A 27,057-nucleotide genomic window follows, 5' to 3' on the forward strand; every position below is an offset into this window, starting at 1 on the left:
TTAAAGGCAAAATTAATCCACCTCAGGAATGGCGGACCCCGCCACTAACAATCAAGACTATTATTATGGAATGTAAATATGTTCAATGACTATTCTCCCCCCAAAAAGAAAAAGAAAGTAGACCATAGATAATGTCAAAAAGGAGATTTGAATTTCATGAAAATCTGAAATACAACTTTACAGGTTCCACTGGTTATCACCTGTCGATTTATTTTTCGATAGAATATCCTTATTCCAGATTAAGTATCTATGGGGACTAAAATTGTGTTTATATACTAATAGCCAGGCTGAAAAGGCTTGCTTATGAAAGTTGCCTAATTTAATTGGGATATTATCACAGAAAAAATGCATTTTAACAAATCATGCCACATGTAGATTTAAATAAATATGTGAGGAAAGCATTACAAAGACAGGATTAAAAAAAATCCATTTAATTTTGAATGTATTATTTAAGATATTAATATCCAAGATCTCCAGATCACCTTGTGATCTACTACTATAATAAATAATTTTTAATTTTTTTTTGTTTTTTATATATTTTTTTCTTCATCCGAAGATAATCAGATATAATTTTATCCAACTCCTTGATAACACGTGCTGGGATACTGACTAACAATGTCATGAATGATGTTTCTACATTTATCTCATTCAGTTTCTGAACCACATGTACACATGAATGACGTAGAGCAGCATCAGCCCGCTGTGCTTGAACCGTCCGGCGGCAAAGCATTCTGGGTCAGTGTGGTGACGGACCGACGCCATGATTTTTACTGTAGCTGAGCTGGACCAGAAAATGGATGCTTCCTGATAGTTAGCTGAGTCGCTGTCTGTAGCTCCCAGCAGATTTTGCGCAGCACTTTAAACCACCCGCCTCGGATATCACACTCAGACGACACAAGCCTACATGTCTGGTTCCTCTAGAGACGAGCTGAAGCTAATATAAAACTATATGAGGAGGCTGTTGTGGCTGAAGTGGAGCTGGGTCAGCTAGCAGCTAGCTGGCTAATGCTAGCAGACACCACCGGTTTGCCAGTGTTAGCTAAGTTAGCTAAAAGAGGCTAACACGATAATAACAGACAACTGATCATAGAAATAAATGTACTGTCTCTCACTCAGCGGAAGAACAGTGATATAAATCGGACCAAAGGCTACACCTTAAGGTAGGAATATGACACAGCTCAGTAGTGACACCTTTAATTGTTGACAAATTATTTTTTTTGAACATGTTTGGTTGTGAGAGATGCACTGTATGTCGGCCTACTGCGTCACTCTGTCAGGGCCTTGTGGTGGCACAACATGCACCTGTTTTATCTCATTTACCATCATATTCATTATATTTTTAATTGTACAATATAATGTTTTGTCCAGACACATGGTTTGTGTTTCAGTCTCTGCATGCTGCTGCCAGTCCATCCCTGTCATGCATCAACATTTATCTCCCCATGAATTATTCATATTTCTCTACTCTAAAATATGTTAAACATTTCTAACAAATGGTTTAAGGTCTTCTGTATCACATAAACACATATTAATGTACGTTAAAACACTTCTTTTTACTTTACAGATCTTTTTTAAGCACATGTGGGTCATTTTTCCATGCTCACAGTGCAAAGTTAACAACTTAACTCAAGAACTATGAGCCATAAGATTATAAAATGCTCAAAATGTTTTAGATAATATTAACTTACAGGCCATGTTTAACTATCAATACCTATTTATCAATCTCACTACCTCTCTATACATACAGACATACATATAAATACTTACAAATATGGCTATTTATTTATACATTTTTACCATTTCTATCATTGATCATGTGTCTGGGATGGGTCTGTAGACCAAAAACTAATCCCCACCCATAAGGATTATTCTTTGAGTGCCTAAGATTGGCTAATGTTTTCCTGACAGTTACATGTCACTATTTTTATATGAATAAAAAATCCCCCATGAAAATCCCATCTTTTTTTTCCCTTCTCCAAAAGTAATGAGGCTGAAACATTGCTGCAAAACAGGAACGGCCCATGTGGTGTTTGTTTTCCAGGAGATGTTTTGAGCCTCTAAAGGCAGCATGGAGCATAAACTCATTATGACCAGATGTTGTGTTTGTTTGTTTAATCCATTTGTGCGTTTGTGTCTAACTTACATTTCTGGCCTCAATGACAGGTATGGCCTGGATTTGATTTGGACGGCGCTGGTGATGGCAGAAGGGACTGACACTGGCGAAATGCCCTCCTTTGACCAAAGTCCTAGTTCTGAAGCAAAAAAGAGACCTACTTCTTCTGATGGCAGTGAGTGTTGATCTGGGTTGTGTAGTATGTGTTTGAGTTTAAAAGTTTTCCATATCCACATTGTTGTCTACTGTTTGTGTTTAATATATATATATATATATATATATATATATATATATATATACATAATTCATATCACACTTTTATAACTGCTCTTGGACATGAGGAAAGTCAAGTAATTGAACAGAAGACTGGTTTGCTTTTTTGGGGGACAATCCAAACATTTTACAGTAGTAACATATATCAGGCTGCAATAATAAGGCTGACACTATTCTTCATGTTTACTACACATGAAAAGACCAGTTAAGTTTTATGTCTGCCTTTTCACTTTTCTCAAACCTCTCCAGCCTGTCTGTGGCTTTCAGGCCGAGCCCATTCATTCCCACTGAATGTGTAAATCTTTAAAAACAGGCCACACATATAAATTCTCATTTGGGCACTGTTATTTTTAACAAATGTCACTCAAACACGAATATATAATGTATTTGTTGGCATTTATTTTCAGATGCCTAAATGAATATTTAAGGCAGAAGGACAGTTTAGGCTATGTAGGATTGGCTCTTAATACACCACAGTCAGTGCCCATGTTCATCTTTATGAAGGAACATGTCAGGGGGTGCAGCTGTGTGGCTTATGTATGTGTCTCTAGCAGTTTTTGCTACACCGATGGAAGCCTATGGCACAGAGGAATAAGATATATCAGGCTTTGGCTTTACAGATGATACAGGATCAATTAATTCTTGCACTTTTTCATGGGATTCATTGACAATAAAAAAAATACAGACTTTTACCAGCCATTTCCATTAAAGGATTAGATCTGTATTGCTCAGCACTTAAAACATGTACTTCTACCTCCTCTGTGAGTAGGGATGGTTGAGGAGGTAAATGCTGCCTACGCACGATGACTTAAGTGCCCATTGAACAGACTTTGACCTGCCTACTTCAGAAACTTGACCATTAAGTCCTGTCACAGCATCCTGTTTGAAGATATGAATGCTATCTATCACACTAGCCTCATAGGACTTTTATCACATTAACCCTGGTGTGCCCATTCATTCAAGTAAAGTCAGACGTCCTTTTTGGTTTTCTAACTGCCCGCCTGTGTCCTGTTCCTGCAGGAGACGAGCCCATGAGGAAAATGCCTGTGTCAAAATTTGGTTCCAGGCCTCGATTCGAGCCTGTACACTTTGTCAGTGGTGGAAGCAGCGGAGGAACTGGCGCTGATGAGAAGGAGAACGATAAGGAGCGCAGGAGGAGTGAGTCATACAGTGCGAGACGGGACTCTGAACACTCTTCGTACAGCAGCACTAGCAGAGCGCAGGGCTCCTCCTCTCTGAGGCCTGCTTTTGACAGAGTGCCCTCATACAGTTCTGACTCATGGGGTCCCCATAGAGACAGAGACAGAGAAAGAGACAGAGAGAGTTTTTCAGGTAGCACAAGTGGGCTGGGATATGGAGGACGTGGGTCCACTTCAAACTTCATGGCAAAAACACAGCAGGAATACGCAGCCAAGTATGAAGCCCACTCCTCACGAACTTCGGACTCCTATTCTCTCCCCCACAGATACAATGGATATGGGGGAGGGAGCAGATCAGGAGGTTGGGAATCTGGACGTCAGGGATTGGGGTACGGTCATCAGGACCGGCCGTCATCAAGCAGGCCATTCAGCCGAGTCTACAACAGCCCGGGCAGGAGCAGTCCCACCACATCTCAGCTGGGCTCTTCGTTGCAGCCTGTTCCCATATCTCAGTCAACGTTAGATGAGAAGCAAAGGCTGATCTCCAATGTAGCGTCTGCTTTGGCTGTTGCTTTTAGGGACCCTATGTTCATGACCGGAAGTGAATCGCCAAACTATAATTTCATGCTGAGCCGCAGCATTCAGGCCTGCAAGACCAATCCTGAGTATATTTATGTCAACCTGAAGGACATTCCTCAGGCAGACCTACCGAAGAACAGGAAAGTACCAACAGATGGTTATGCCTGTGAACTGAGATGTCAGGGTGTGTATCTTGCTACCGGATACTCTGGTAGTAAAAATGGAGCGAGGGACCGGGCCTCTGAGCAGGCTGTGAAACTCTTCCTGAAAGCAGTCGAGGTTCGTGTGGTGCAGCGCAAATTCAGGCACTTGGTAGTCACTGACATGGTTGTGTGCCAGGTGCACAGCCCAACCCCAGGCTTTTTACCTGCACTCCGAAACCCAGAGGATAAACCCACACCCAGCTCCAAGGGCCAATACGAGCCTGACAAACGGAAGCACTGGACAGAGTTTGTGGTTATGGATAATGCTCATGACGCCATCTGCATACTCAACAATTCTGCGGCTTTTAATCGCATGAAGATAGACTACAAGTTCGACCTGCTCCCCAACAACTCTTGGCTGTGCAGTGTTTTCCTGCAGGATGAACTGGTCGCTCAGGCAACAGGTACCAAAAAGAGTTCAAAGCATGCAGCAGCTCAGGAGGCAGTGAGGAAACTTCGCATGAATCAGGCACAACGACAACAACAGCAGCAGCAGCAGCAACACTACCACCACCACCAACAACAACAACAACAACAACAGCCGCAACAACTATCACAATACTCCAGAGAAAATAATCAGTCAGATTCTGGGGGACGCTTTGGGCCACCGGTTGGCAAAAAGAAGCATCTGAGTGAATTGGTCATCCTGGAAAACTCTGACAATGCAATCTGTATCATTAATGACACAGCGCAGTTTAATAAAGTGTCTGCTGATTACAAGTTCACAGTTCTGCCTGATCATCGCTGGAGGTGTGAAGTCTACTTGGAAGGACAGTATGTAGCAGCAGGAATCGGGCCCAAAAAAATAGTGAAGCACATTGCAGCAAAGGAAGCCTTGGCCACCTTGAGGCAAACACAGGCTGTGGTCAAATCCAACTTGAGAAAGGAAGGTCACAACGACGCCATATCCCGATCCCAGATCCTGGCTCGCTCTGGTGAGGAGGCCACAAGGCAGGAGATTAAGGAAGACAACATCGGAAACCAGCTGCTCCGCAAGATGGGCTGGAAAGGAGGCGGCCTGGGCCGAGATGGGGAGGGCATCGCAGAACCAATCAGAGTGAAGGAACAGTTCTCCAGAGAGGGATTGGGTATGGACACGGACAAAACTGGGAACCAGCTCAGCAAGCGTGATATCGAGGACATCATTCGTAACTATGCCAGCTCAGACCGTCAGGACGATCTTCGCTTCTCCACTGATCTCACCAATGACGAACGCAAGCAGATCCATCAGATATCACAGAAATACGGCCTACGGAGCAAGTCGTACGGACAGGGACGGCAGCGGTTCCTCGTTGTCAGCCGCAAAGTACACAAAGACCAGCTGATTGGTCAGCTGTTACAGGAGGGACAGGTGGGACGATATGAACTTGTGAAACCTCAGGCCTCTCACTGACTTGCATGCAGGGCAAAATTTAAAAAAAAATCATCAGACATCGGCTCGGACTTCATTACAAATCACAAGTGTAACAGCTGTGTTTATACTTGTGTGACAATTTACAACATGTTAACACATGCGAATCCTTCAGGGATCACCTGTGGTTTCTGCATTCCTTTGCCATAAACTGTACTTTAGCTTTAGCAGGGGCTGTAGGATAAGTGTCTGTTTTGTCTCCTGTCATTCCGTGTCTTATTCGTTTCACTTTTGCACAACGAGCTTGTGTTCAGTACTTTGTGGTATCATGTCCTGATGATGACTCTGAGTTTTTTTGTTTTTTCTTGGTCACTAAAATCCACTTTTTGTTTTGTGGCTATTTAAGGAACCTGGCAGAATATGCAGCTTTCCACTGCTTGTTTGTGAACATTGTTGACAGTAGACTCGTGAGAGGCATCAACATCCAACCGTAGCTAGGTGCTCATATCAGTCTCACTGTAGTGTTACATCTCTATACAGCAATACCAGCAATGTCATCTGCTCTTTCAACACTCGGAGGTCGTTCTACAAGTACAAGCTGCAACCATTATCGGAAAAATCTTCACCTGGAAATTGTAAGCTGTGATCTTTGTTTAGTGTCAGATGTGTTGGTTTATGTGAGTACAGTTAACTTGTCTGCTTGTTTTCACAGCTGTAATGACTGAATAAATTAAAACTGATAACCATCAGATGGATATTTTTGTGCTGAGTTAAAAAGGCAACAAAGACAATTGATGTATATTTATTTTATTTACAAGAAAATGTACAGTTTGTTACATGGGTTACCAGTGCAAAGTCTTATAATCTGAAAACAGACACCATCCTGTTTTAAACAGTAGTATCAGCCTATTATGTCGGCTGACCTGTAAGATTGTAAAATAGCATAGAAATGTTCTCACACAGCCTTAAAACATCAGCATTATGAAACTGTGCATGAAACAAAGTTAAGCACCCACAGAGGGTACTACATGTCTTGTTTCTGTGTTGAAGAGGGACGTGTGTATTCACCAATATCTCTTTTAAAATCAAAGGCATGGCTTTACAAGCACAGTTGAGAGAAAAACGACCCTCAAAGGCATCTGTTGAGTTGACAACTTGTTCGAGGGATGGATGTCCATGCCAGGGTAATTTTCTATCCCTCTGAAAGGCTTTCAAAAGACAGAAAGAAACAAAACCAAACGGAGTGAGGCCACTGAAACAGAAGGAGAAACTCCCATGAACGCCTTTGTTTTTTTTTTTTTTGTTTTGTAAAACTGACCTGTCGGTATCTACACAGCAAACCACACAGCAAGCACATCTAATAAACTGTCGCCGTGTCAACCAACCAGTTTACTTCATGTATAAATAAACAGGTAGAAAAGCGACAGCTGAGAGACCGCCTGTTTTTAAAAAAAGAAAAAGAGTCGGGGCATGTAGCAAGTAACCCAGATATAACAAGGTACATTAACTTTTAACAAACATACGCTATCGCCCAACAATAGCATTCGGCAGGAGTGAATGCCACAACACAACAGCATACAAACTTAGCAACAGTTATGGGACAAATATACTGAGAAGGATTTTTAAGATGTGTCGTTTTATTATTTTTTATTTTTTTGTGAGCTCAGTTTTCTTGATCGGTGGTTTCTTGATTCTGGGCCGGACACTGTTCGTACTCGAACAATAACAGGGGTCAACAGTCACGCCAACTCTGTTCAACAATAGCAGAAACCCTCTTCTCGTACTCCCGCTTGTTTTCCTGGTACAGCTGGGCTGCTTGGCTGTTGGCGGGACTGTTTGGGTTTGGCTCGTCCAGTAAAGACTTTAAATATAAAAAAAAAATGTCAGAGGGTTAGGTTTCTAATAAAGTTTTATGATATTATAACTTAGGGCTGGGTATTGGTACATGATACCTTTGGGGGGACAGAAATAACCCAGTACCAAGTAGTATTGAAACTTATCTAGTCAAACACTACCTGCATTCGATCCTGTTTGTACCCAGATTGAGGAAGAAATGACCACTGATATGGTTTTGCTCGCTGCCAATCACTGGAGGCGTTCATCAGTTAAATGCAACGTATGACTGCCTCACTACCACCGAAACTACAACCCATTCAGTATATGGGTGAGGTCGAGTTGGCGATTCACAGGGTTCCTACACATTTTCCTTTTCAAAGTTCCATACTTTTCCTGAGTCAAATTTCCAAACTTCTGTGTACATTTTTCAGACCATATTATTCATCTGAGTTCTAATAGCTAGATGTTTATGATGTAGATTAATGGTTTTAAAATCCAACTGTTAACATGTACTGTATGTTACACACTGACTATGTTGCCAACTAATTGCCACAGGATTGTAACTAGGTACTGTTGCTCATACAAACTGATTAACACAAAACTGAACTGACTTCAACACACAGCATTTGATTCAAGCTGCAACACTAAAACAATACAATGCTATTTAAATAACTGTAAACCTTCCACCACTTCAGTAACAGAAGGGATGTTCATGTGCAATTCGCCGGGGAACTAAAAAAGAGAACTGAAGTCCACTCACATTGTGTCATTAGCTGTTATATTATTCTTCCCCCCAAAAAAAATCTGTTGAGAAAAGTGAACTAATTCATTTTCACAGCATCTGTGCAACCTTGTTTATTTACTGTGTCCATGGATATGACAATGAACACAGCCATAAAGTTAGGGATTCCTTGTGCAGAAAAGACAGTCCGTTTACTTTTCTGATAACCTAATCACTGTGTAACTCAAACATTCAGAGAAGCTTGATACTTGTATTTGTGATGCTTTCAAATATGTGCAGTTCACAGATACTGCTGCATTTTCTTTCAAACTAATTTGGTTGTGAATATCTGGATTTGGTCCAGAGCTGTTTTGCAGGCTGTAATGTACAGGCAGCTCTGTGTAGGAGTGTTCAATCACACGCTATATTTCCTGCCTTGCTTTCAACATCAAGCTCACTCCGGCACACACTCTCTGACACAGTGGTAAACATTTTGTCTGCGCTGGCTGCCTGCTCCAAATGCCATGAAAAACACTCTGCTTGTTTGATGAATTTATTTTTAGAAATGTAATACTTTAGAAAACAGAATTGGAACCAAAGAATTACATTTATATACTCTCTTTTTTTTCAATGCATACCCAGACCTGGTAATTACTAAAATCAAATTCCATACTTTTTCATATTGCGTAGGAACCCTGAGTTCAGCGCGCCGAGATGTCACCAAAATGTTAGAAAGTGTGGCTATTCTAATACCTGTGGCATCTGGTGGTGTTTTTATGCTACAGAATGCTTCCATTCACAGAGTATCGAATTGAGTGGGGAAAAAAGGTATCAAATAAAGTACTCTACTGGTATTGGTATAACTTTGAGGGTACTTGAAGTGGTAGTGGTTCTGGTATCATAATTTATTAAACAACAACCAGCCCTACTTTTAACAAACAGTCATTTCAGCACTGGACAGTCGTGTGTAAATGGCAATACGTATATTGTGCAGGTATTTCTCTTTATCACTACAAATTTGATCTTCATTAATTTGCATTAGCACAGGATGTGTTCATGTGTAAGTAAGAATGTTAGATTACCTGTATTGAAGTTAAGATTGAAGAGACATCATAGGTTGGACTCCAACGATTCTGAAGTATATCTAAGCATATGCTGCCATCTGCATACACTGCAAAAGAGCACACAGAATATAAAGCGTTTACTCTGCAGATATTACAGAAAACAAGTCAGTGTTCTTGGGGAAAATAAAAGATACATTTAAAACACTTAATTGCTGCTATTGAAATTGTTAGTGGCGTTGAAGTACATACCATTTGGATGAAACATTTTGGAGACAAATCGCACTGTTGGAGGTTTATTTGGATATTCCTCTGTGAATTCAATGGTAAGTTTGAAGGTTCCTGAAAGTAATAAGTAATGACACAGACTGGATTAAAATACATTAACTAAAAACAGTCCAATCCAGTAACCAAGTAGAAAGTGCAGGTATCAGTTTGTGGACCTGACTGTTTTGGTGATCAAAAGCAACATTAAATCATTTTTGTAACTCAGCTGCCTAGTTAGTGATCAGAAACTGATATCTGTAGTGAAATGGTGCTGCTTAAAGTAAAGACCAATGAAAGCTGTATTTATAACACTTATTTTTATTGTCCACAGATGCTGAGGGCAACAGTAAGGGAATTAACTCCCAAGTCAAAGTTTGCCTTCTTGGACAGAGTCCAGTGCAATAAGTTATTCGTTTAAACATCTAAACTTCTTTAAATACACTCCATCTGATCGATGTTGGAGAGCCGATCACTAGTTAACAAGCAAAACAAAACTCTCTCCTGATTCACTTTCAAGGGCCCATTTAAAAGCTACTGATATCAATCAATATAATCTAACTTCCAATATCTGATGGTTAAAATCAGCATGAGTATTTGCCTAATCTTTGTCATATCAGAGTTGGAAAGACAAATTATTTGAATGTGAAGAGCTTTTCAGAATACATACCATCTTCAAAAGGTGTTCCCTCCGGTCTGAAAGAGAGGTAACAAACAGGTTGTAGATCATCACTTACAAAAAGCTCCAAATAACTTTTCAGATTCTAGTCTGAAATACTCAAAAAACCTGCTGACATGAACTACAGCTTTATAACATATGTCCAAAAACAAGCAGTGACAGCTCTACAAAACATTTGATTACTAAAATTGCCAAAAACCTCCCATTTATATGTTTTATTTTAACAAATCAACTTACCCAAAAATGACAGCGTTCCATACCATGATATTGTTTTCTGATGGGGCCCCACTAACTCCAGCTGGAGGATCCTCTTGCAGCCTAACAGGAACAGTGAAAGCATCACAACATGCAGGTGATATCAGACAGAGCATACCACACAGACATCAAAGTCATTACTGCTAGACCAACATCAGGGGCATAATACGGCATAATGCTGCTGATGGTGGTCAACCACGCAGGTGATTAATAATAATAACTAACATTAAAAAGTAGGGGTGAAGACTCTAATGTACAAATCAGCAGACAGCAAGGCTCCAGTGAATACGAAACCAGGAGTACAGGCCCTGAATTGTGTCTCTAAACCTGGGTGGGTAATTGTATGCAAATTCTCCAATGGTAAACACCTCAGCAGGATTTACAGCTGGGTGGTATATATCTACACAACATTAATCTTTACATCATAATGAAAAAACAATGACAGCAATCATGCTGTAGTGCCGCTGGAAAGTGTTACTTATAGTGTACTGTCCTACCTGAATGAACACAAACAATGCTTTTATGTGTTTGGCCTTTACAACCACATTCCTAATTCATATTTATTAAAGTTTAATCCATTACGCACGTTGTCTAAAAGACTGGTGTATGATTTAGACAGTGGGCCAACAGGATTAAGTCTTGGACTCTATGACCATGCATTTTGTTCAGCTGAACATACTAGAGATCAGGGAAAAGAAACCATGTGCCATAGCGGGCTGTGTTGACTGTCTGCAGGTTTTCAGTGACTGCATGGCAGATGGTTGTTTATCCTCAGGCTTAGATAGTGATCTATCAGGGCCGCGAAGAGGAGCTCCCTTGATCAGGGTGTATTTACACAGTGTATATCTACCACTACGTTTCATCTGCCTGTGAGGGGCCATCTGGCCAAGGACTTGAACTGTATTCTCAATAACCAGTTACATATGAAACCCACTGATATCATATGAACAGAGCCATTAACTGTTATGTTGCAAAGGATAATACGTCGCAGTTTAACGACATCCATCCTCGAAAGCGAGCAGTGACCATAAGTTTCACAACGTCTATGTTACAACTCCTGGCTGCCTTACCAACGGCTTTTACCGGTAACGTTAACAATTATCGTTACCTGTCAATATCTTACCAGTCATCCACTTATTAACACCACCCTAATTAAGCGGTAGATACTCTAATCAAAGACAAAAACACGGTTATAATCCACCGATGTTTCAATGTCTATTTGTGTTATTATTTCATGGCGATGTTTAGTTTAGAATACCGTCTAGGCTGAAGCTAACAGGCTAGCCTTCGGCTGCTAACATTAGCTACAGCTACTTCTCTGTTGTTTTCTTCACGCTTACCGTTTAAAATCTCTCATTAAACGTCGTCTTGCTGGAGTTGACATCCTGCTCACACGGAAACCTAAATCCTTGGCATAAACGTAACCGGCTCAAGTGTGAGGAAGTGTATTTTTTAACCGGCGTATTATTTCAACTCCTAGCTGGCTAGCCAACGATTGCTAGTTTGTCAAATATTTGGCTGGATCTGCTCGTCTGAGGGCGCAACCACTTCGACGGGGGACGCTAACATCGACTGGCGCTAAATTGGTGAGCTGTGTGGCTACATAGAGGCGAGCTAACAGTATGACTGAACGTGGTATTATGAGTTTGTCTAGTTACAAGTTTGAACCAGTTTTAGCTCGTTGTGATTATCGTTAGAATATTTTGCATTTACCTAAAAAGACACCGTCTCTACACTTGTATCATTCCACAGAAAATTACGTCATATGTTTAGCAACCATATTTAGTTTGATCGGAACACGGCTAAGGTTCGTGTGATTTTAAGGTTTTACCCCTCAGTTTTTCCTCATATGCATTTTTTTTTATACCGCGGCCAATTTTCCGATTAATTGAATCTAGTTCAGTTAATCACTTTGAGTATAACCAGCGACTGTTTCTAACACAAGGTATTTATGGCTGACATCCTGGATTCAAGTTGCAGTAACGCTAAAAGACCACTAGATGGTACCTAGCCCCTGAGTGTTGTAAATGATACGGCACACAACCCCGAACAAGAATAATAAGACGTTTGCCTTTAATGTAACGTGTAACTATCACGGTAACTATAGTTTGTTGGTTTATTATGCCATTGTAAAGATAATAATTCTGAAAACAGACAGAAAAACAGCAATACATATCTCGTATACTACACTATAAATAGAAATCTTACGTCGTTTTAAAGCACGCTTCCCATATGGTCTAGCGGTTAGGATTCCTGGTTTTCACCCAGGCGGCCCGGGTTCGACTCCCGGTATGGGAATATATGCTTTTGTCCACTTTCAACAAACTAATGTTTTATGATACCGACTATCTACCATTTTATCTCAGCAGGAAGCAGATAATTACTGGCACATGTTGAGTGCTCCAGTTCCACTTTATTTGATACACCATCCCACCATAAGCTCATCATTTCCAGGGAACCTACTGTAAACCCCGCCCGTTGAGGAGTTATCCTCATTTGCTCTCATCTCACAAGGGCTTGGACCTTCCCGGAAGATACCCAGTCCCACTTATATCTCCCCGTACTAACATTTATCGTTGTTTAACGTAGTACAGGAAAATAAACTCGACTCAAACGCTACTTTTTTTTTTAACGTACAACCGATATTTTTATCCGTCAGCAACCTAATTTGTCTAAACCGAGTTCAGCTGTGGACAAAATTGCCTGTAAAGTGACACCTGTGACCGCGTAACGGTTTACTAAACATTAACGTTAACCGACCCGTCGCTTAGATACCAGTTTGTTTAACGGTTCGTTAAGTTGCAGTGCAAAACCCATAGCTGTTACTTAGCGTCAGTCTGCACTTAACTTATATTAATATCCATTAACAATTAAATATTGATAATTCTTTACTTTTTAGGCACGCGGACCTTGAACAACTTTTTCCAAACGTTTTTTGGTGTGTCGTCCCTCGCTGCTTATTGCTCAATAGTGAAACCTCCTGATTCCTCTGGTCTTACTACTACCAGGCTGCAGCCAAACTTGGTGCTGGGCCAATCATTTCCCAGGAAAATGTGACTGCTAGGAATTCCCCACGCATCAGCCCCTGTCGGAGAAAACTGCAACCTTGTATCAGGGAAGCATACGAAAACAGCAGGAGACTACAGCCGACCGGTGACTCTGCCATGATGGAGTTATAGGACCGTCTGTCTCCCAACTCGCACCCCAGGGATAATAATGTTTTTCTAACGTCGCCGTGTTTTCATGAGGACAGCCACTAAAACTGCCTGCATAAAGCCAGGGGACATGCTGTGCTGATGACAACTTCTACAAGGGTGAGTCCACAGTCAGGCATGTTTTATTCTTATTTCATGCTCTCTTGTAACTAACAATGAAACTATCTGTACATAATGTGACCTATCTGTTCTATACTAAATTTATATTTTTCCTCATATTGGTGCTTTTCATGCCAAATAATCAAAACTTCCGCAGATAATAGCTACAATTGTAGAATATTATATCAGTTTGGGCCTTTTATAGCACAATGCCTACACTCAGTGCTCTGAAAGTTATCACACCTCAACTAAAGAAGCATGACTGAACTCATATGATGTTAGCACTAGCCTCTGGGATACATGACCTGCTGCAGCCTACTACTCCATAGATTATTGTGACTCCCCTTTGTGTCAGACAGCCAGCCAGCATGTGACTGCACTGATGTGGGTGTGTGTATGTGTGTGTGCGCGCTGAAAATCTTCACAATTAGTGCCAGGAGATGCCCCCTTCACAATGCCGCAGCTACAACTGTAATAATCATCCCTTTATACATCAGAGAGCACTTTCAGAACAAATTTCAGTGCAGTTTTTAGTGCTTATATGTGTTTAGGGTTATATTATATATAGTTAATATAAACAGAGAGCCCATAATTTGTCCACCATAGCCAGAAATAGTCTGCCTTGACCCTGATGCCAGGTGTGGCCTTGTCCTGAAAACACTGGAAAAAGTTTATCTACTGTAGATATACCGAACATGGAGTTCACTGGCTTGAAAGCTAGAATGATGAATCAATTAATCCATTAGTTAAGCAACAGAAAAGTGACTAATCATTCAAAGTATTTTAAGCATGAATGGCAAAAAATTACTAGTCCCAGCCAGGGGTGTAGCACAAAATCCTGGACCCTGTACTTAATATAATACTGTGGATCCCTCGCATCCACAGCTATTTATTCAAGTATCTTTGTGGACCCTCCTCACAAGAGGGCCCTGTAAACTCAGTCTCCCTTACCCAGTCCTAAGCCACCAGCTTCTAAAAGGTGGATATTTGCTATATTTTAGTCTTCAGCGATAGTAAACTGATTATCTTTGTTTTGGAGTGTTGGTTTTATAATAAGCAGCTGAAATATGTCAAATTCTGCTCAAGGAAATTGTGATGATCACTTTTGAACTATTTCCACAGCAGTCACTGATAATCTGACTCCACTGTGTGTCACTCATTCCACCGAGGAGCCCTCAGACTGAATATACTCACTGAAATGGGAAAGAGTTGCCCTGAGAGTGAGTCTCAGATTCTCACTGAGCTTCTTTGGACTACAAATATCAATGATTGTTTGCTGTTTTCCCCAATTTCTACACATACAGGTCTGCTTTGCCAGACAAAAAAGTCTTTTTTTATAGTATCAACCCTATTCTGTGGCTAAGTCTAAATGTTTGCCAGATGTTTACATTTTTCAGTTAAGATGCTTGTATCATGGGACAGACAAACACATTCTCATTGGCCCGTCAGCAGTCTCACCCTTCAGAGGAGGCGGCTGTGACGCAGAGGGAGGGGAAGAGTTATGAGCTCAGCTTGTCAGTCCCACTAGAGACAGGACCAGCTGGACCCACCAGCCCTTCAACCACCATCTCTCCCCTCCCCTGGAACCTTCCTATGGTGGGAACTCTGGCAGAGGCCTGCAGATAATTGGAAACTTCAGTCCACTGAAAGCAATTATCCAGAGCAAGACTTTCCAAATATATGCCAGTGTGGAGTCGTCTTGTTTGTTCCGAGCATGTGCCCTTGTTTTAGAGACAAGCCTCTGCCCTTACATTCAGCCTCTTTTGCCCCTGTCCTCTGTGCATTGATAGCTTTAATGCTGCACAGGCTGTGAGTGATGTATGTGTGTGTGTGTGTGTGTGTGTGTGTGTGTGTGTGTGTGTGTGTGTGTGCACACACTGCAGATGGAAGACTGTGTGGTTGAGGCCAAAGCAGTTCCCGGTAGTCTTTTTATCCTGTGACAGTGATGTCACCATCAGTAGTCTGAGGAGTGCAAGGATGACCGAGGGCAATAATGGAGAGCTTTCCCGTGCTGTTCTCCCCTCAGTGACGAGGAGCTCCTTAGACATTAGACACTTCTTCTCCTTTCCCAAGACGTACCCGCCTGTCTTAATGGGCTGCTGGATATTGATTTGGCTACACAAAAAGAAGATCTGAGCTTTTATCTATTTAGTAAGCAGCACTCCAGTTTCGCAAAAGCTTTCAGAGTGGCCTTGCAAGAGACAGGGAATCTTTTGCAAGTTGGCATATGGGGTAATCTGTAAAAAGGGTTCAGTGTTACAGTGTTCAGATATATTTGAGCATACAGGTGTAAATAAGACAAAGAGTTAATGTCAAGCATCCACACATGCAACTACAAATAAAGGCCACCTCCATCTTTAATGAATGATCCTTCCTTAGGTGTCACTGTGTGTAATTGGGTGCCTTAGAAATAACCACAAGATGGCAATGTTCATATGCTTCGACTAAACAATCAATCATATGAGATGGCTGACACCTCAAATGACTTGCAGAAATGCAGGAACTGACTCGTGAAAAGAGAAATAAAACTGTTAAACTTCCCTTTTTCAGGTGTAGGGAAAAAAACACCCTGTGCTGGCCTGTTTTCTGTTGAGGGCTTGCAGGGGAACTGCTGGTTTGCAAAGTTCCTTAATTGTACGCTGCTGCTTCACCACCCGGGCTTTTGACACCTGAATATCACCTTGTCGGACATGTTTGATTGCTAGGCAGCGGCAGCAGTAAACCGCTGCCACTGGACATGACGTCAGAGAGAAAGGAGAGACGAGGGAAATTCCACCTGTAACCTCATTCTGCTCTCATGCTGCCTGCCTCACAGGCATGTGACTTGGACGAGTCATCATGCCCGAGTTTCTCCCTGAATCTGTGCATTGTCATGATGTAATGTAGGGTTCCTGTAAAGCTATTTTTAGCACGTAGAAGAGGCCTGGACTTTGTGTTGTAAGTATGTAGTTGTTATGTAAATGTGTTAGTAAGGGTTAGTCTTGTTAAATGAGTCGGAGTGATTCAGAAGGTGGAACATAGACTGATAGAAGCTATACAAAAAAAACATTGTTTTCAATGATGTAGGGGATTTTTTGATTCAGTAGTCATAAAATTAAATATTGAGGCAATAATAAAGACTTTGTGGTGATCATGGGCTGATTATGAGACAACAGGCCCCTGGTCACAGATATGCAAGAGGCTTCACGACCTCCCCCACATGGGAGCAAGAAACACAGACTTTATAGTGGTGCTGACTCCTTTTTATGTTTTGTTTTTTGCCTCTTTGTCGTCACTGTACCAATTTTTGTGTCTCTTTGTGGTCATTTTGTATTTCTTGGAGGTAATTTGTGTCTCTTGGTGGTTGTTTTGCCCCTTTTTGTAGTTATTTTTGTGTCCCTTTGCAGCTCATTTGGATCTCTTTGTGGTCTCTTCCTGATCAGTATGTAATATTTTGAGCAAACGGTAGGGCCAGGTGGGCTCCTGACACTTAAGACCTCTGGGGATGTGTCTGTCTGTCAGTAATCCATGGATGGTGGTGATAATCAAGTGAGAACAGACTATATTTGAATGAAAGCGTTAAAGTTATAGCTCAGCATTTTGGGAAATATGCTTTCATGCTGAGAGTTCGATGAGAAGATTGATACCACTCATGATATAGATACTGCCAACAACCAGCTATCTTAGCTTAGCTTAGCTTAGCTTAGGACAATGACTGGAAACAAGGGGAAACAGCTAGCCTGGCTCTGTCCAAATGTAACAAAATCTGCCTACCAGCAACTCTAAAGCTCACTAATTTGTAAGGATAGACCGATACATCGGCCGGCCGATATATCGGGCCGATATTTGAGTTTTTTTACTTGTATCGGCATCGGCCGATACGCGCGTGGGTTCGCGGATTTATTTTTCCCTGGCATGATTTACAGACAGGCATCCACGGGCAGCTCTGTGTTGCCGGAAGACCCTGCAGTGCACATGCAGCGAATCCTACTGTGTACAGTAGTTGTTGTTTTATTTATGCTTCAACTTAAATATTTGTTTATTTTATAAAGACATTACTGCAAGATTTAAGAGCACTGAACTCTTTTTTTTTATTTGAATGTGTAATAATAATAATAATAATAATAATAATATTCTACCTGTTCTACCTCAACTTTCCATCTTGTTTTAGTATTTTTTACTGTTCAATAAATGTTTCTTATTTTAAACTTGAGACCTGTAATATTTGTTATCATTGTGTCATTTTTTTGATGTAAATTGAGGGAGCAAAAGCAGTATCGGCCCCAATTATCGGCTCAAGAAAATCGGCAGTCCATAATCGGTTATCGGCTAAGGGCGATGGAAAAAAAATCAGTATCGGCATCGGCCCTAAAAAATCCATATCGGTCTATCCCTACTAATTTGTAAGTTAAATCTCATCAAGTTGTCCGTGACAAATTGTGGTTTTGTGGGATTAATGCCAGAGTATTTTTTGTCATCATGAGGTTGCCAAACAACCAGCAGATCTTTGTAAGCTTAATAGGTGCTGGTAGGCTGGTACCTTTGTCACCCTTGGACAGATATGGGCTAGCTGTTCCCATCTCATTCCAACCTTTACGCTAAAATAAGCTAAGCTAAAATAAGATAAACTAAGCCAAGCTTTAAAAAAAAGCTAAGCTAACCAGCTACTGGCTGACAGATATCCGTGCAGTGAATAAGAAGCCACCACTAGCTTAGCATAAAGATAGCTAGCGGTAGGTTCACAAAATCTGTCTGTAAACCCACAAATAGTTGTTTTTGTATTGTAGTTTTTGTATGGATTAAACAAGATATAATGTGTTAATCTGATTAATTAGATTGTGTTAATTACATTTAATTTTTCCAACAGGGTTAGCTTTTCTCCCCTGTTTCCAGGCTTTAGTCTAGGCAAAGCTAACTGGCTCATAGCTTCATATTGAACAGATATGAGAGTAGTTTCGGTTTTCACATCTAATTCTTGGCTAAAAACTAAGTGTATTTTCTTACATGTCAAACTATTGCCTTAGATTAAAATATAAGACATCGAATTAGTTTCTATTCAGCTGAAAAGGCTGAAATCCTTCAGATAGCATGGGGAGAGTAAGAAACCCTTAGTCTCAACATATGACTTTGTCTACAGGGAGAACTACTCAAGGATGAATCAGAGTCTAACATGTCCACTCTGGCAGCATGTTGACATCATGAGATTAGTTAACCACATTACTTTGATATTTTTATGGTGCCCTCTGAGGTCCATGTAAGCAGACAGCGTAGTAGGCCATACCACTGATGTATGTGTAATTACATTAAGGAGTGATGGCTTGGGTTGTAATGTTCTAGCTTACTGTAGTTTGACCACACAAAGTAGCTCCTCACAAAAATAGAAACTGGCTTAGCCTGCAACTTTGGCGCATAATGATATTTCACCCTGTCATTTTTCATGTCTCTTGGAGCTAATGAGGTAGCAGTGAGAGGTTCACAGAGGCCTTTCATGAGTCAGCTCAGCCACTGGTGCTTGTTTTCAAAGAGTAAGCTTTGCTCGAAGACGGCAAATGATCTTTCCTCATTCAAGTTTTAACAAACTCTTTCAACAAATGTGACTAATATGAGCGAAGACAGGGTTGACAGAATTTGCAGTGAGCTCTGGCAGCTCATCACATCTGCTGAGAGGCAGTTGTCTGTCTTCACCGTCGGTAAAATTATTATTTTTTCCTTTTGGGTTAATTTCAGAGTGACAGGCAGACCTCAGGCTTGTTGAATTATTTAAGTGCTCGCAGCCAATGGGTATTATAATCTAGGCCCTGAGTGACAGAGCAATATGCTCTTAGGGCCTCATGGCATTTTATAAATAATGAGCTTGAGATAAACTAGAGCTCTCGGGTTAGAAACTACTGGAGCAGGCCCGCACCTTTAGCCCTGAATCAGCTCATGTGACACAGATGGACTTTTCAAATCCTCAGTGATTGTTTATGATAAGATGTCTGTATGAGAAGCAGCAGTTATGTGGTTCAGTCATGTGATGTAGCAATGAATGCTGTCCACCTGTATCTGACTGCAGGTAGCTGTTACAGTCCACAGAGGTGTGATGTGGATGATCTGGATTGTTGGCCTGCTCTCTCTATTTACTAATTAATGAGTTGCAGTCTGTGTGTGTCTATGTGGATTCACCAGCAATAGATCTAATGCTACTACAGCAGCTAGCCACTGCTCGTCTGTTCAACAGCTACTGTATGTTGTATTATAAACTAAACCCACAGAGAGGATAAATTTAATACTATGGAAACTCCAACTAACCCCTTATATATACAAGGGGTCTCAAACTGTTGGCCAAGGTGCTAGATTTAATGCATGAAACACTTTAATAAGGCTCTTCACATGTTTAGAATTTATTGTTAAAGCTGCTATAATCAATATTTTTACACTAACAGTGGATCCTCACTGTGGAGGTTCATGCACACCCTCAATTTCTTGTAGACAGGTTCATAGGAGAAAATGTCCTCAGGGAAGAGAGGAGAGAATTCACACACACTGTCCTTTACCTGCAATATACTTTATTTTTATATTTCAGTCTTTAAACCTTCATTTAGTTCTAAGTACTGAAACATTAAAAAACTTTTTATTGCAAGTAAAGGCCAGTGTGCGGGAATTCTCCCCTCTCTGTGCTGACAGTGGATCAAATAACTACATGTTTGTGAAACACAGATAAATATCACCTGACTCTGCAGTTCCCCTCAGCTCTGAGGAGTAGTTTAGCATCTTATAGATAGATAGATTTACTGTTTTGGTTCAGTTTCAGTGCTCTCATCAACACCGTTTCCAGATGCAACAGGCAGCTGTATGTAGCAAGAAGCTCTGTAAACCCACTACACACTACCTGCTCAACTTTAATCGGCGGACAGATGCAGTTAGGGACAGGCTGGTTAACATAGTGGAGCATTTAGCAGCTACAGAGTCAGATATTTCTGTCAGGAGGTGATGAAGAGCAAAATAAGAGAAAATATTGGACTTCCATTCATCAAATGGCCAGACACATGACTCCAAGTGGATGTTAATGGTGCTTTGTAACTGTTTCCTTTTGCTAACAAATTCTACTTACCCACAGAAAAGGTGATAATTATGTCACTGTTGTTTTACAGCTTGTTTCTGCTGCCCCAAAGTAATGCAGCTTAAAATCCGGTCCACAAATTATTTTATTTCTTCCTGGTTTGATTTTCCCAAAGTGTTTTATTTTAGAGTAATCACGTAATGTTCTGGCAAGGCAGCAAAATCAGAGCTTCGGTAAATCAAATAGCACAATAAATATTTCTGCTAAAGGCCTGTGGCCTATGCATCATTGTCTGCTCCGAGGTGCTGCTGAATCACCGACATTCAGTTGGATGAGCTGTTGCACACTAAATGCATTTTTGTGTTTATAGCTCTAAACCTACAGAGCTCTTTACCAGGTCTGTATGTCATACTATAGTCATACTCAATCAGCACAGTGAATCATGTTAGATCCTGGCTCAGCTCAGGATGCTCACTGTCGGAGAATGATGAAGTTTTGACAGCACTATTAGCCGTCAGCTTCTTGAACAAACCAGATTGTTGCAACAATAAAGTCTGACCTCAACCAGCTGGCAGAGTTTTAAACTGCAATATTTGTTTAACACCTTACCTCCCTTTAATCTTTCATAACAATCTACACATGGCAGATGCTTTTTTGAGTGTTTTGTCCTGGAATAATTATTTGTCCATCTCAGCGGGGTTAATTATGAAGCCTCGTTGCCCTCTCTTTGACCTCAGAGTATATCTCTTGTGGGATGCACTTCTGTCCTGTTAGCAGGCGTCCCTCAGCCTCGTCTAAAAGCTTCCCTGATCTGTATTTGAGCGGCTAGAGCAGTCATCAGATGACCTCGAAACTACACAAATAATTCTGTTTGTCCTCCAAAGGCTCCCGTATCTCATCTTGTCAAGGATTGTTCCAAATGTTTGTCAGGTTTTATGAGTCTCTCCAAAATAACTGTGCACCGAGTGATCTAGATTTTCTGAGTGCAGTACATAGTGGAATGGTTTGTCAGGTACAAATGTAGTTCATTCCTAGATAAAGTGTGTCATATAAATCAAGTTTGAATGGGGGCAAATATATAAAATGCAGTGGGCACTAGTCATACTGTATTTGCAGGGACCTATATACTCAACTTTTATCTATAAATTAAGCATAAAATTTACTGTCATTGACATTTATGTAGCAACCTGAATAACATAATGATAATAACACAAATACTGTTATATTGCAATTAAAATATTAGCATTATAATGTGGATCTAGGTGCTAAAAAGTGCATTAACATTTGGATAAACAAGCAGGAAGATTAACAGCATGCAATTATTGATCATGCCCCCCTTTTGGGATAAAGGGAATTCCCTGACACAGGCCTTAACCACATCAGCTTTGTGGTGCACAGTATTGCTGTGCTCTGCCCTTTAATGGGGACATAGCGCAGGCTTCGAGGCCCGCTTCTGTTGGCTGGCCTCTGTTGTGCAGAGCTAGTACAAAAGAGTCAAGAATTTTTTCATTCTCAGGCTGTAAAGGAAAGGTGTGTCTGAGTCTACAGGGTCACGTGGCTCGGCACTGATCACTCATCAAAGCTTTCTCTTTTTCTGGCTTGAGTTAATACACCACTCAGAAATAAAGAGAGCACAATGTACTATGTGAGACAGGCCTTTTGTGTTTTCACACTGTGGGCTGATTTTAATTGTATCCCACTGACATGTCATGAAGCACCAGCAATTTAAACATCTTCACTTTTATTGCTTTTTCCCCAGAGCGTGGATGTGATTTGTTGCGCACTTCTGGAGGAGTTTGAGTTCAGTATTACAGAGGATAATTGGAGGGATTGTAAATTCTTTGGAGAGAATACATGCAAACAGTTTTTTTTTTGGCATTTATAAAAATACACAATAACACATTATTCACATTCATGAGGCTTTGCAGTTTAGTCTAGATTCGATGGCATGAATGTGCCTCGACAAACACTGTAAACCACAGAGCAAAGACGCGTGTCTGGTGTAACTAAGTAACATTTGTGCTGCTTTTCTGTTTCTATTTAATCGAGTCCAAACTTTTGAGCTGTGATTTTGTAACAGTCTAGTGTCGGTTTGTGCCCAAACATCAGATGCGTCTATATACACCGACCAGCAACAATATTAAAACCACTGACAGGTGAAACGAATATCATTGATCATCTTATTACAATGCAATGTTCTGTTGGGAATCCTTGGGTCCTGGCGTTAGACGTGCCCCAGCCACCCAAACACCACTGGAGACCAAGTACACCCCCTCATGGCAACGACACTCCCCCAGCAGGACAATGCATCATGCCACACTGCAAAAACTGCTCAGGAACGGCCTGAGAACATGACAAAGAGCTCAAGGCATCGACTTGGCTTCCAAATTCCCCACATCCCAATCTGATCGAGCATCCGTTGGGAGCACTGGTACCCCAAAGGCCCTGTGTCCTTGCCTCCACAGGTCAGAGCTAAGTCCAATCGGCAGTGGGGCATCTGAACTCTTGAGGCATGGACACAGTACCTCTGGGGTGTCCTGTGGTATCTGGCACTACGACCTTGAGTCCTGTGGGTTGTGAGGTGGGGTATCGGCACGTCCTACAAGTGCTTGATCAGATCTGGGAGAATCTGGAGGCCAGGTCTACCCCTTGAGCTCATGTTCCTTGATACCGAAACCCAGCCCTATACACAGTACATATCTATCTATAATATGTAATTATAGCTGATGTGCAGGTGTAGGTGGTGGTTCTCGCTCTGCATCGCTCAATGAAACCTTTACAGGACATGTACAGACATTTAGTTCATTCATGTCACCGTAGATCCTCAAACCAAAACTTCAAGGACAGTTTAAACGATACTGGCACACACAGAGGAATATCACGTGCTCCTTAGTATTCACTGAAGGAGAGCCATGAAGTGTTTGTGATGCCCTACCCTCTCCTCTACTTGTTTGCTCCCTGACTCTGTCGAGGAAATATTTTTCCGACACAGGTGATTACCCACAATTAACAGATCACTGGAATGCAGCGCGGGCTCATTTCAGTTTTCTCCCTTTTTTCAGATTTTGTAAAGAACATGCAGAATTTGTGTGTCAGGAATATAAAAGCTTACAGTCACAGCTCAGTGCTGCAGCTCTAAAATATTTCCCCAGTTTATTGAAAATGTTTCCTTTGATGGCTTTCTTTCTGATAAACTGTGTGAATATGTTAATAGGATTTTAACATAATAAAATAAGGGCGAACTAAAGATGCAGAAAACCTAAAAGATAAAAACGCCCCTATTTGCATTACATCCCTAATATTGTACTAAATGTATGCAGCTCTCCGTTAGGCCTCAGATACTGTTTTAAACTCGTCTGTAAGGCTTACATAGGGGAGTAACATAGGAATTAAATTTGCTTGTGTACATGCATGTGTGTGTTTTTGTATGTTTACATAGTTGTCCTGGATTTCGGCAGCACTGCAGTGCGTTAGCCTTTAGAGTTTATATCACAAGAAGTGAACAGTTTCCTCCAAGGCTCTGGGGTTGTGGACAGTATTTCCAAAGGCGGTGATAAATGGGGCTTGTTTGGTGTAACTTTCCCCCACAGCAAGGCTATCAATTTGCTCCGAGGCAAACAGCTGCTTTCTACTCTGAGCTGAACTACATTGAAAGGAGGCCAGGAAGAATTAATGTGATGATGAGAGCACTCAGTGGAGACTGAGAGGGTGATTTGGGCGTCCCTGACAAACAGACCCCGCCACAGTTGCAATTGAGTTTAATGGGTTCATTTTTTAAATATCAATCTCCCAAGTCTTGTGTTTGTTTATGTTCTTTCCCAACAATCCCAATTTGAGCCAAGTTTTATTTAAATATTTGACTTTTGCTTCTGTTGAATACACTACGTGAGGCTTTTCAGTGGAAAGCGTGTACAAATTGATGCACAGACGAGAGTTTGAAGACACAGAGTGCTCACCACTCACCACAGACCACCACTTCCTGTTTGCTTGAGTGTCATTTCTGATAAAGATTCTTATCAAGTCTTGGCTATATCTGTACGCACTGAACTTTAAAAAATATGTGTCAGTAAAAATGATCTGTTACCATCTGCTGCTGCTCCGTGGCACTTTCTGCATAATGTAATAACTTTAAATGTAAAATTTGAGACGTGAATACCTGAGTTTAACTTGCATGTGATGATTGCTCACAGCAGGACCTTTCCCATGATCACTGAATCTTGAAGAGAGCAGAGGAGGAGGAGGAGGAGGAGGAGGAGGAAGAGAGATTATTTCGGGCCTCTGAGGTGAAACACTTGCTCATACCTAAACGCAGTCGACTTTACAGTTTCATTTCTTTGTACCTCCCACTGGTAGAAGTTGTTTTATGGGGCTTTCTGTTACAGGGAGAACAACTCCCCCACAAGTCAGCAGCGTAACTGGCTCCCTGACACGGCTAGTAGACTCACAATTCACTATGAATGTTTTAATGGGACACAAAGAGATGTGAACTTTACTTCTGAGCTGCCACACAGATTTTAATCACCGTGCCTGGCCCCTATTGTATGGTCAAAGTCTAAAGTAAGCGCATACCTGCCCAACTGTTTACCTGCACCTCCAGCACTCCTCCGCCTCTGCAGGAGAAACCCGTCTATCGTCTTTCATGCTGTTTGAGGTGTGGCCCTCTGGTTGGACCTCTCTGCTCTCCCCTCCCCCGCTGCAGCCCCGTCCAATCCCTGCCACATGAAGAACTCACCTGAAAGGATTTGCATTTAGGGCCGATACTCATCGCTGATTGGCCAGGTGAAAGCACTCTTCCTCAGGGCTCCCCTACCAATGGCGACAGTGCTGCGTGACTCATAGGGAGAGGACAAGTTGCTTCACTACACTTCTCCTTTTTCTGCTTCTAACAGCAGCCATTGCATTGTCTTTTTTTTCCCTCCCTCCTCTCCAGTTTTGTTTTGTCGCTGTGAGAAAGAGGTGTGGGGCTGGCCAGTGGTCCACACCTTCAGACAGCTTTGTCCCCCTCTGAACGCACCTTGGATTATTCCCCTTTTTGCCTTTTGTTGTCTACTTTACTCTTGATTTTCATTGGTTACTGTGATCGACACTTGTTCGGGTGCTATTATGGACATTGTCACCCGAATCCTGAGTCTTTGAGGTTAGTGATGAATAGTTCTTCCATTCCTACTCTTCTTCACACCTTACCTATTTTGTTGGTTCATGTTAGTTGAAACAAATGGTTTAAAATGGATTTCTAGGAGTTTTTAAATTCAAGAATTTTAAATAAGTATTTCTGTATTAAAGGCTTAATATGTTTGCATAATGTAGAGTTGTTTTTGTTGGTGGACACGCAGCTATGTAGTTAGTTTGCCATAATGCACCTTTAACTTTATCGTCGCTCTTTCATCGGCACATTTGACATGTTAAGGTTTTTTTAAGTGAACTTTAACAAGTCATGCAAGTACAGTGATATGTAGTTACATGTTTTCCCCATCAAATGTCTTCCAAGCATACTTTAAATCAAACTATGTTCAAATTAATAGCAGATGCTATTTATAGAACCATGATCATGGGAGTTCTATACATTAAGTTTTAATGTTGGGGCGCTCAACCGGTTTCAAACTCGGCTGACACTTTCTACAGCTTGACAACATGTGAGACCGTGTGATAGGTTTGAATTTCTGCATTTGTCTTTTTAACAACTACTACGAATGATCCTTTGCTGATGTGTCTGATTGTTGCTTTTCATTTATGAGTTGTTGCCTTATAAGGGTGTGCTGAAGCAAGGGCGGGAACAGCGTTTTGCAAGCCCCTTGACCAAGCCCACATGTATTTTTTTATGGTGTAGTAATCAGTAATTACGCACCATGTCGATTTTGATCCGTGATTGCTCTCCAAATCTAATACAGCCATTATTTAAAATGTCAAATGCTGCATTGAGTTGACACCAAAACTGCTGCGGTTTTGCTGTTGTTGCTCTCCACAGTCTAGTGCGTGGAGTCAGTCATGCACCGCCTCATGCATCAAAATCTTGAGGCCATCAGAACAGAATGTTGCTCATCTTGTAAAGTAGAGGCTCTTCATTTTAACTCAGAGGGAAGTTTGAACCCACAGTACTGTGCTTCCTCTTTTATGCAGAAATTAGATGACCTTCCCCAAAGTCAGTTGGTTTTTTTTTCCCAGCAACCAGTTGAAATATTCTTCTTAATGCTGATGAGAATCTGTCTCTAAAAGCTGCTCAGTGCAGCAGAGATAAAAGCACACTTCCT

General features: G+C 41.2%; 3 protein-coding genes and 1 non-coding gene across 6 annotated transcripts in view; 3 read left to right on the forward strand and 1 right to left on the reverse strand.

Annotated features, from left to right (window-relative positions):
* The first annotated feature begins 754 nt into the window (after positions 1 to 754).
* On the forward strand, positions 755 to 6,404 carry nkrf (NFKB repressing factor). The gene is made up of 3 exons (XM_033633159.2): positions 755 to 1,160; positions 2,164 to 2,288; positions 3,407 to 6,404. Exons 2-3 carry the CDS (start codon positions 2,198 to 2,200, stop codon positions 5,698 to 5,700), a joined length of 2,385 nt encoding a protein of 794 aa, XP_033489050.2. The 5' UTR covers positions 755 to 1,160; positions 2,164 to 2,197; the 3' UTR covers positions 5,701 to 6,404.
* A 45-nt stretch (positions 6,405 to 6,449) lies between these two features.
* On the reverse strand, positions 6,450 to 12,003 carry ube2a (ubiquitin-conjugating enzyme E2A (RAD6 homolog)). Its single transcript, XM_033633160.2, has 6 exons — positions 11,815 to 12,003; positions 10,457 to 10,537; positions 10,211 to 10,236; positions 9,529 to 9,618; positions 9,298 to 9,386; positions 6,450 to 7,519 (listed from the first exon to the last, which is right to left on the reverse strand). The coding sequence occupies exons 1-6, from the start codon at positions 11,856 to 11,858 to the stop codon at positions 7,391 to 7,393; spliced, it is 459 nt and encodes a 152-aa protein (XP_033489051.1). The 5' UTR covers positions 11,859 to 12,003; the 3' UTR covers positions 6,450 to 7,390.
* Positions 12,004 to 12,700: 697 nt separating this feature from the next.
* Positions 12,701 to 12,772, forward strand: trnae-uuc (transfer RNA glutamic acid (anticodon UUC)). The gene has a single exon. It is a non-coding gene; the product is annotated as a tRNA-Glu (tRNA).
* A 224-nt stretch (positions 12,773 to 12,996) lies between these two features.
* elf1 (E74-like ETS transcription factor 1) overlaps positions 12,997 to 27,057 on the forward strand; it is a 45,963-nt gene continuing 31,902 nt past the window's right edge. Inside the window, exon 1 of one of the 3 annotated variants that reach the window (XM_033633219.2) lies at positions 12,997 to 13,788. The gene's annotated coding sequence lies outside the window, so the exon portion shown is untranslated. Of the gene's footprint in view, positions 13,789 to 25,636; positions 25,947 to 27,057 lie in introns of those variants that run through there. The other 2 variants (XM_033633218.2, XM_033633220.2) reach the window with 2 other exon arrangements.

This window comes from Epinephelus lanceolatus, chromosome 7, assembly GCF_041903045.1.
Source record: "Epinephelus lanceolatus isolate andai-2023 chromosome 7, ASM4190304v1, whole genome shotgun sequence".
NCBI lineage: Eukaryota > Metazoa > Chordata > Actinopteri > Perciformes > Serranidae > Epinephelus > Epinephelus lanceolatus.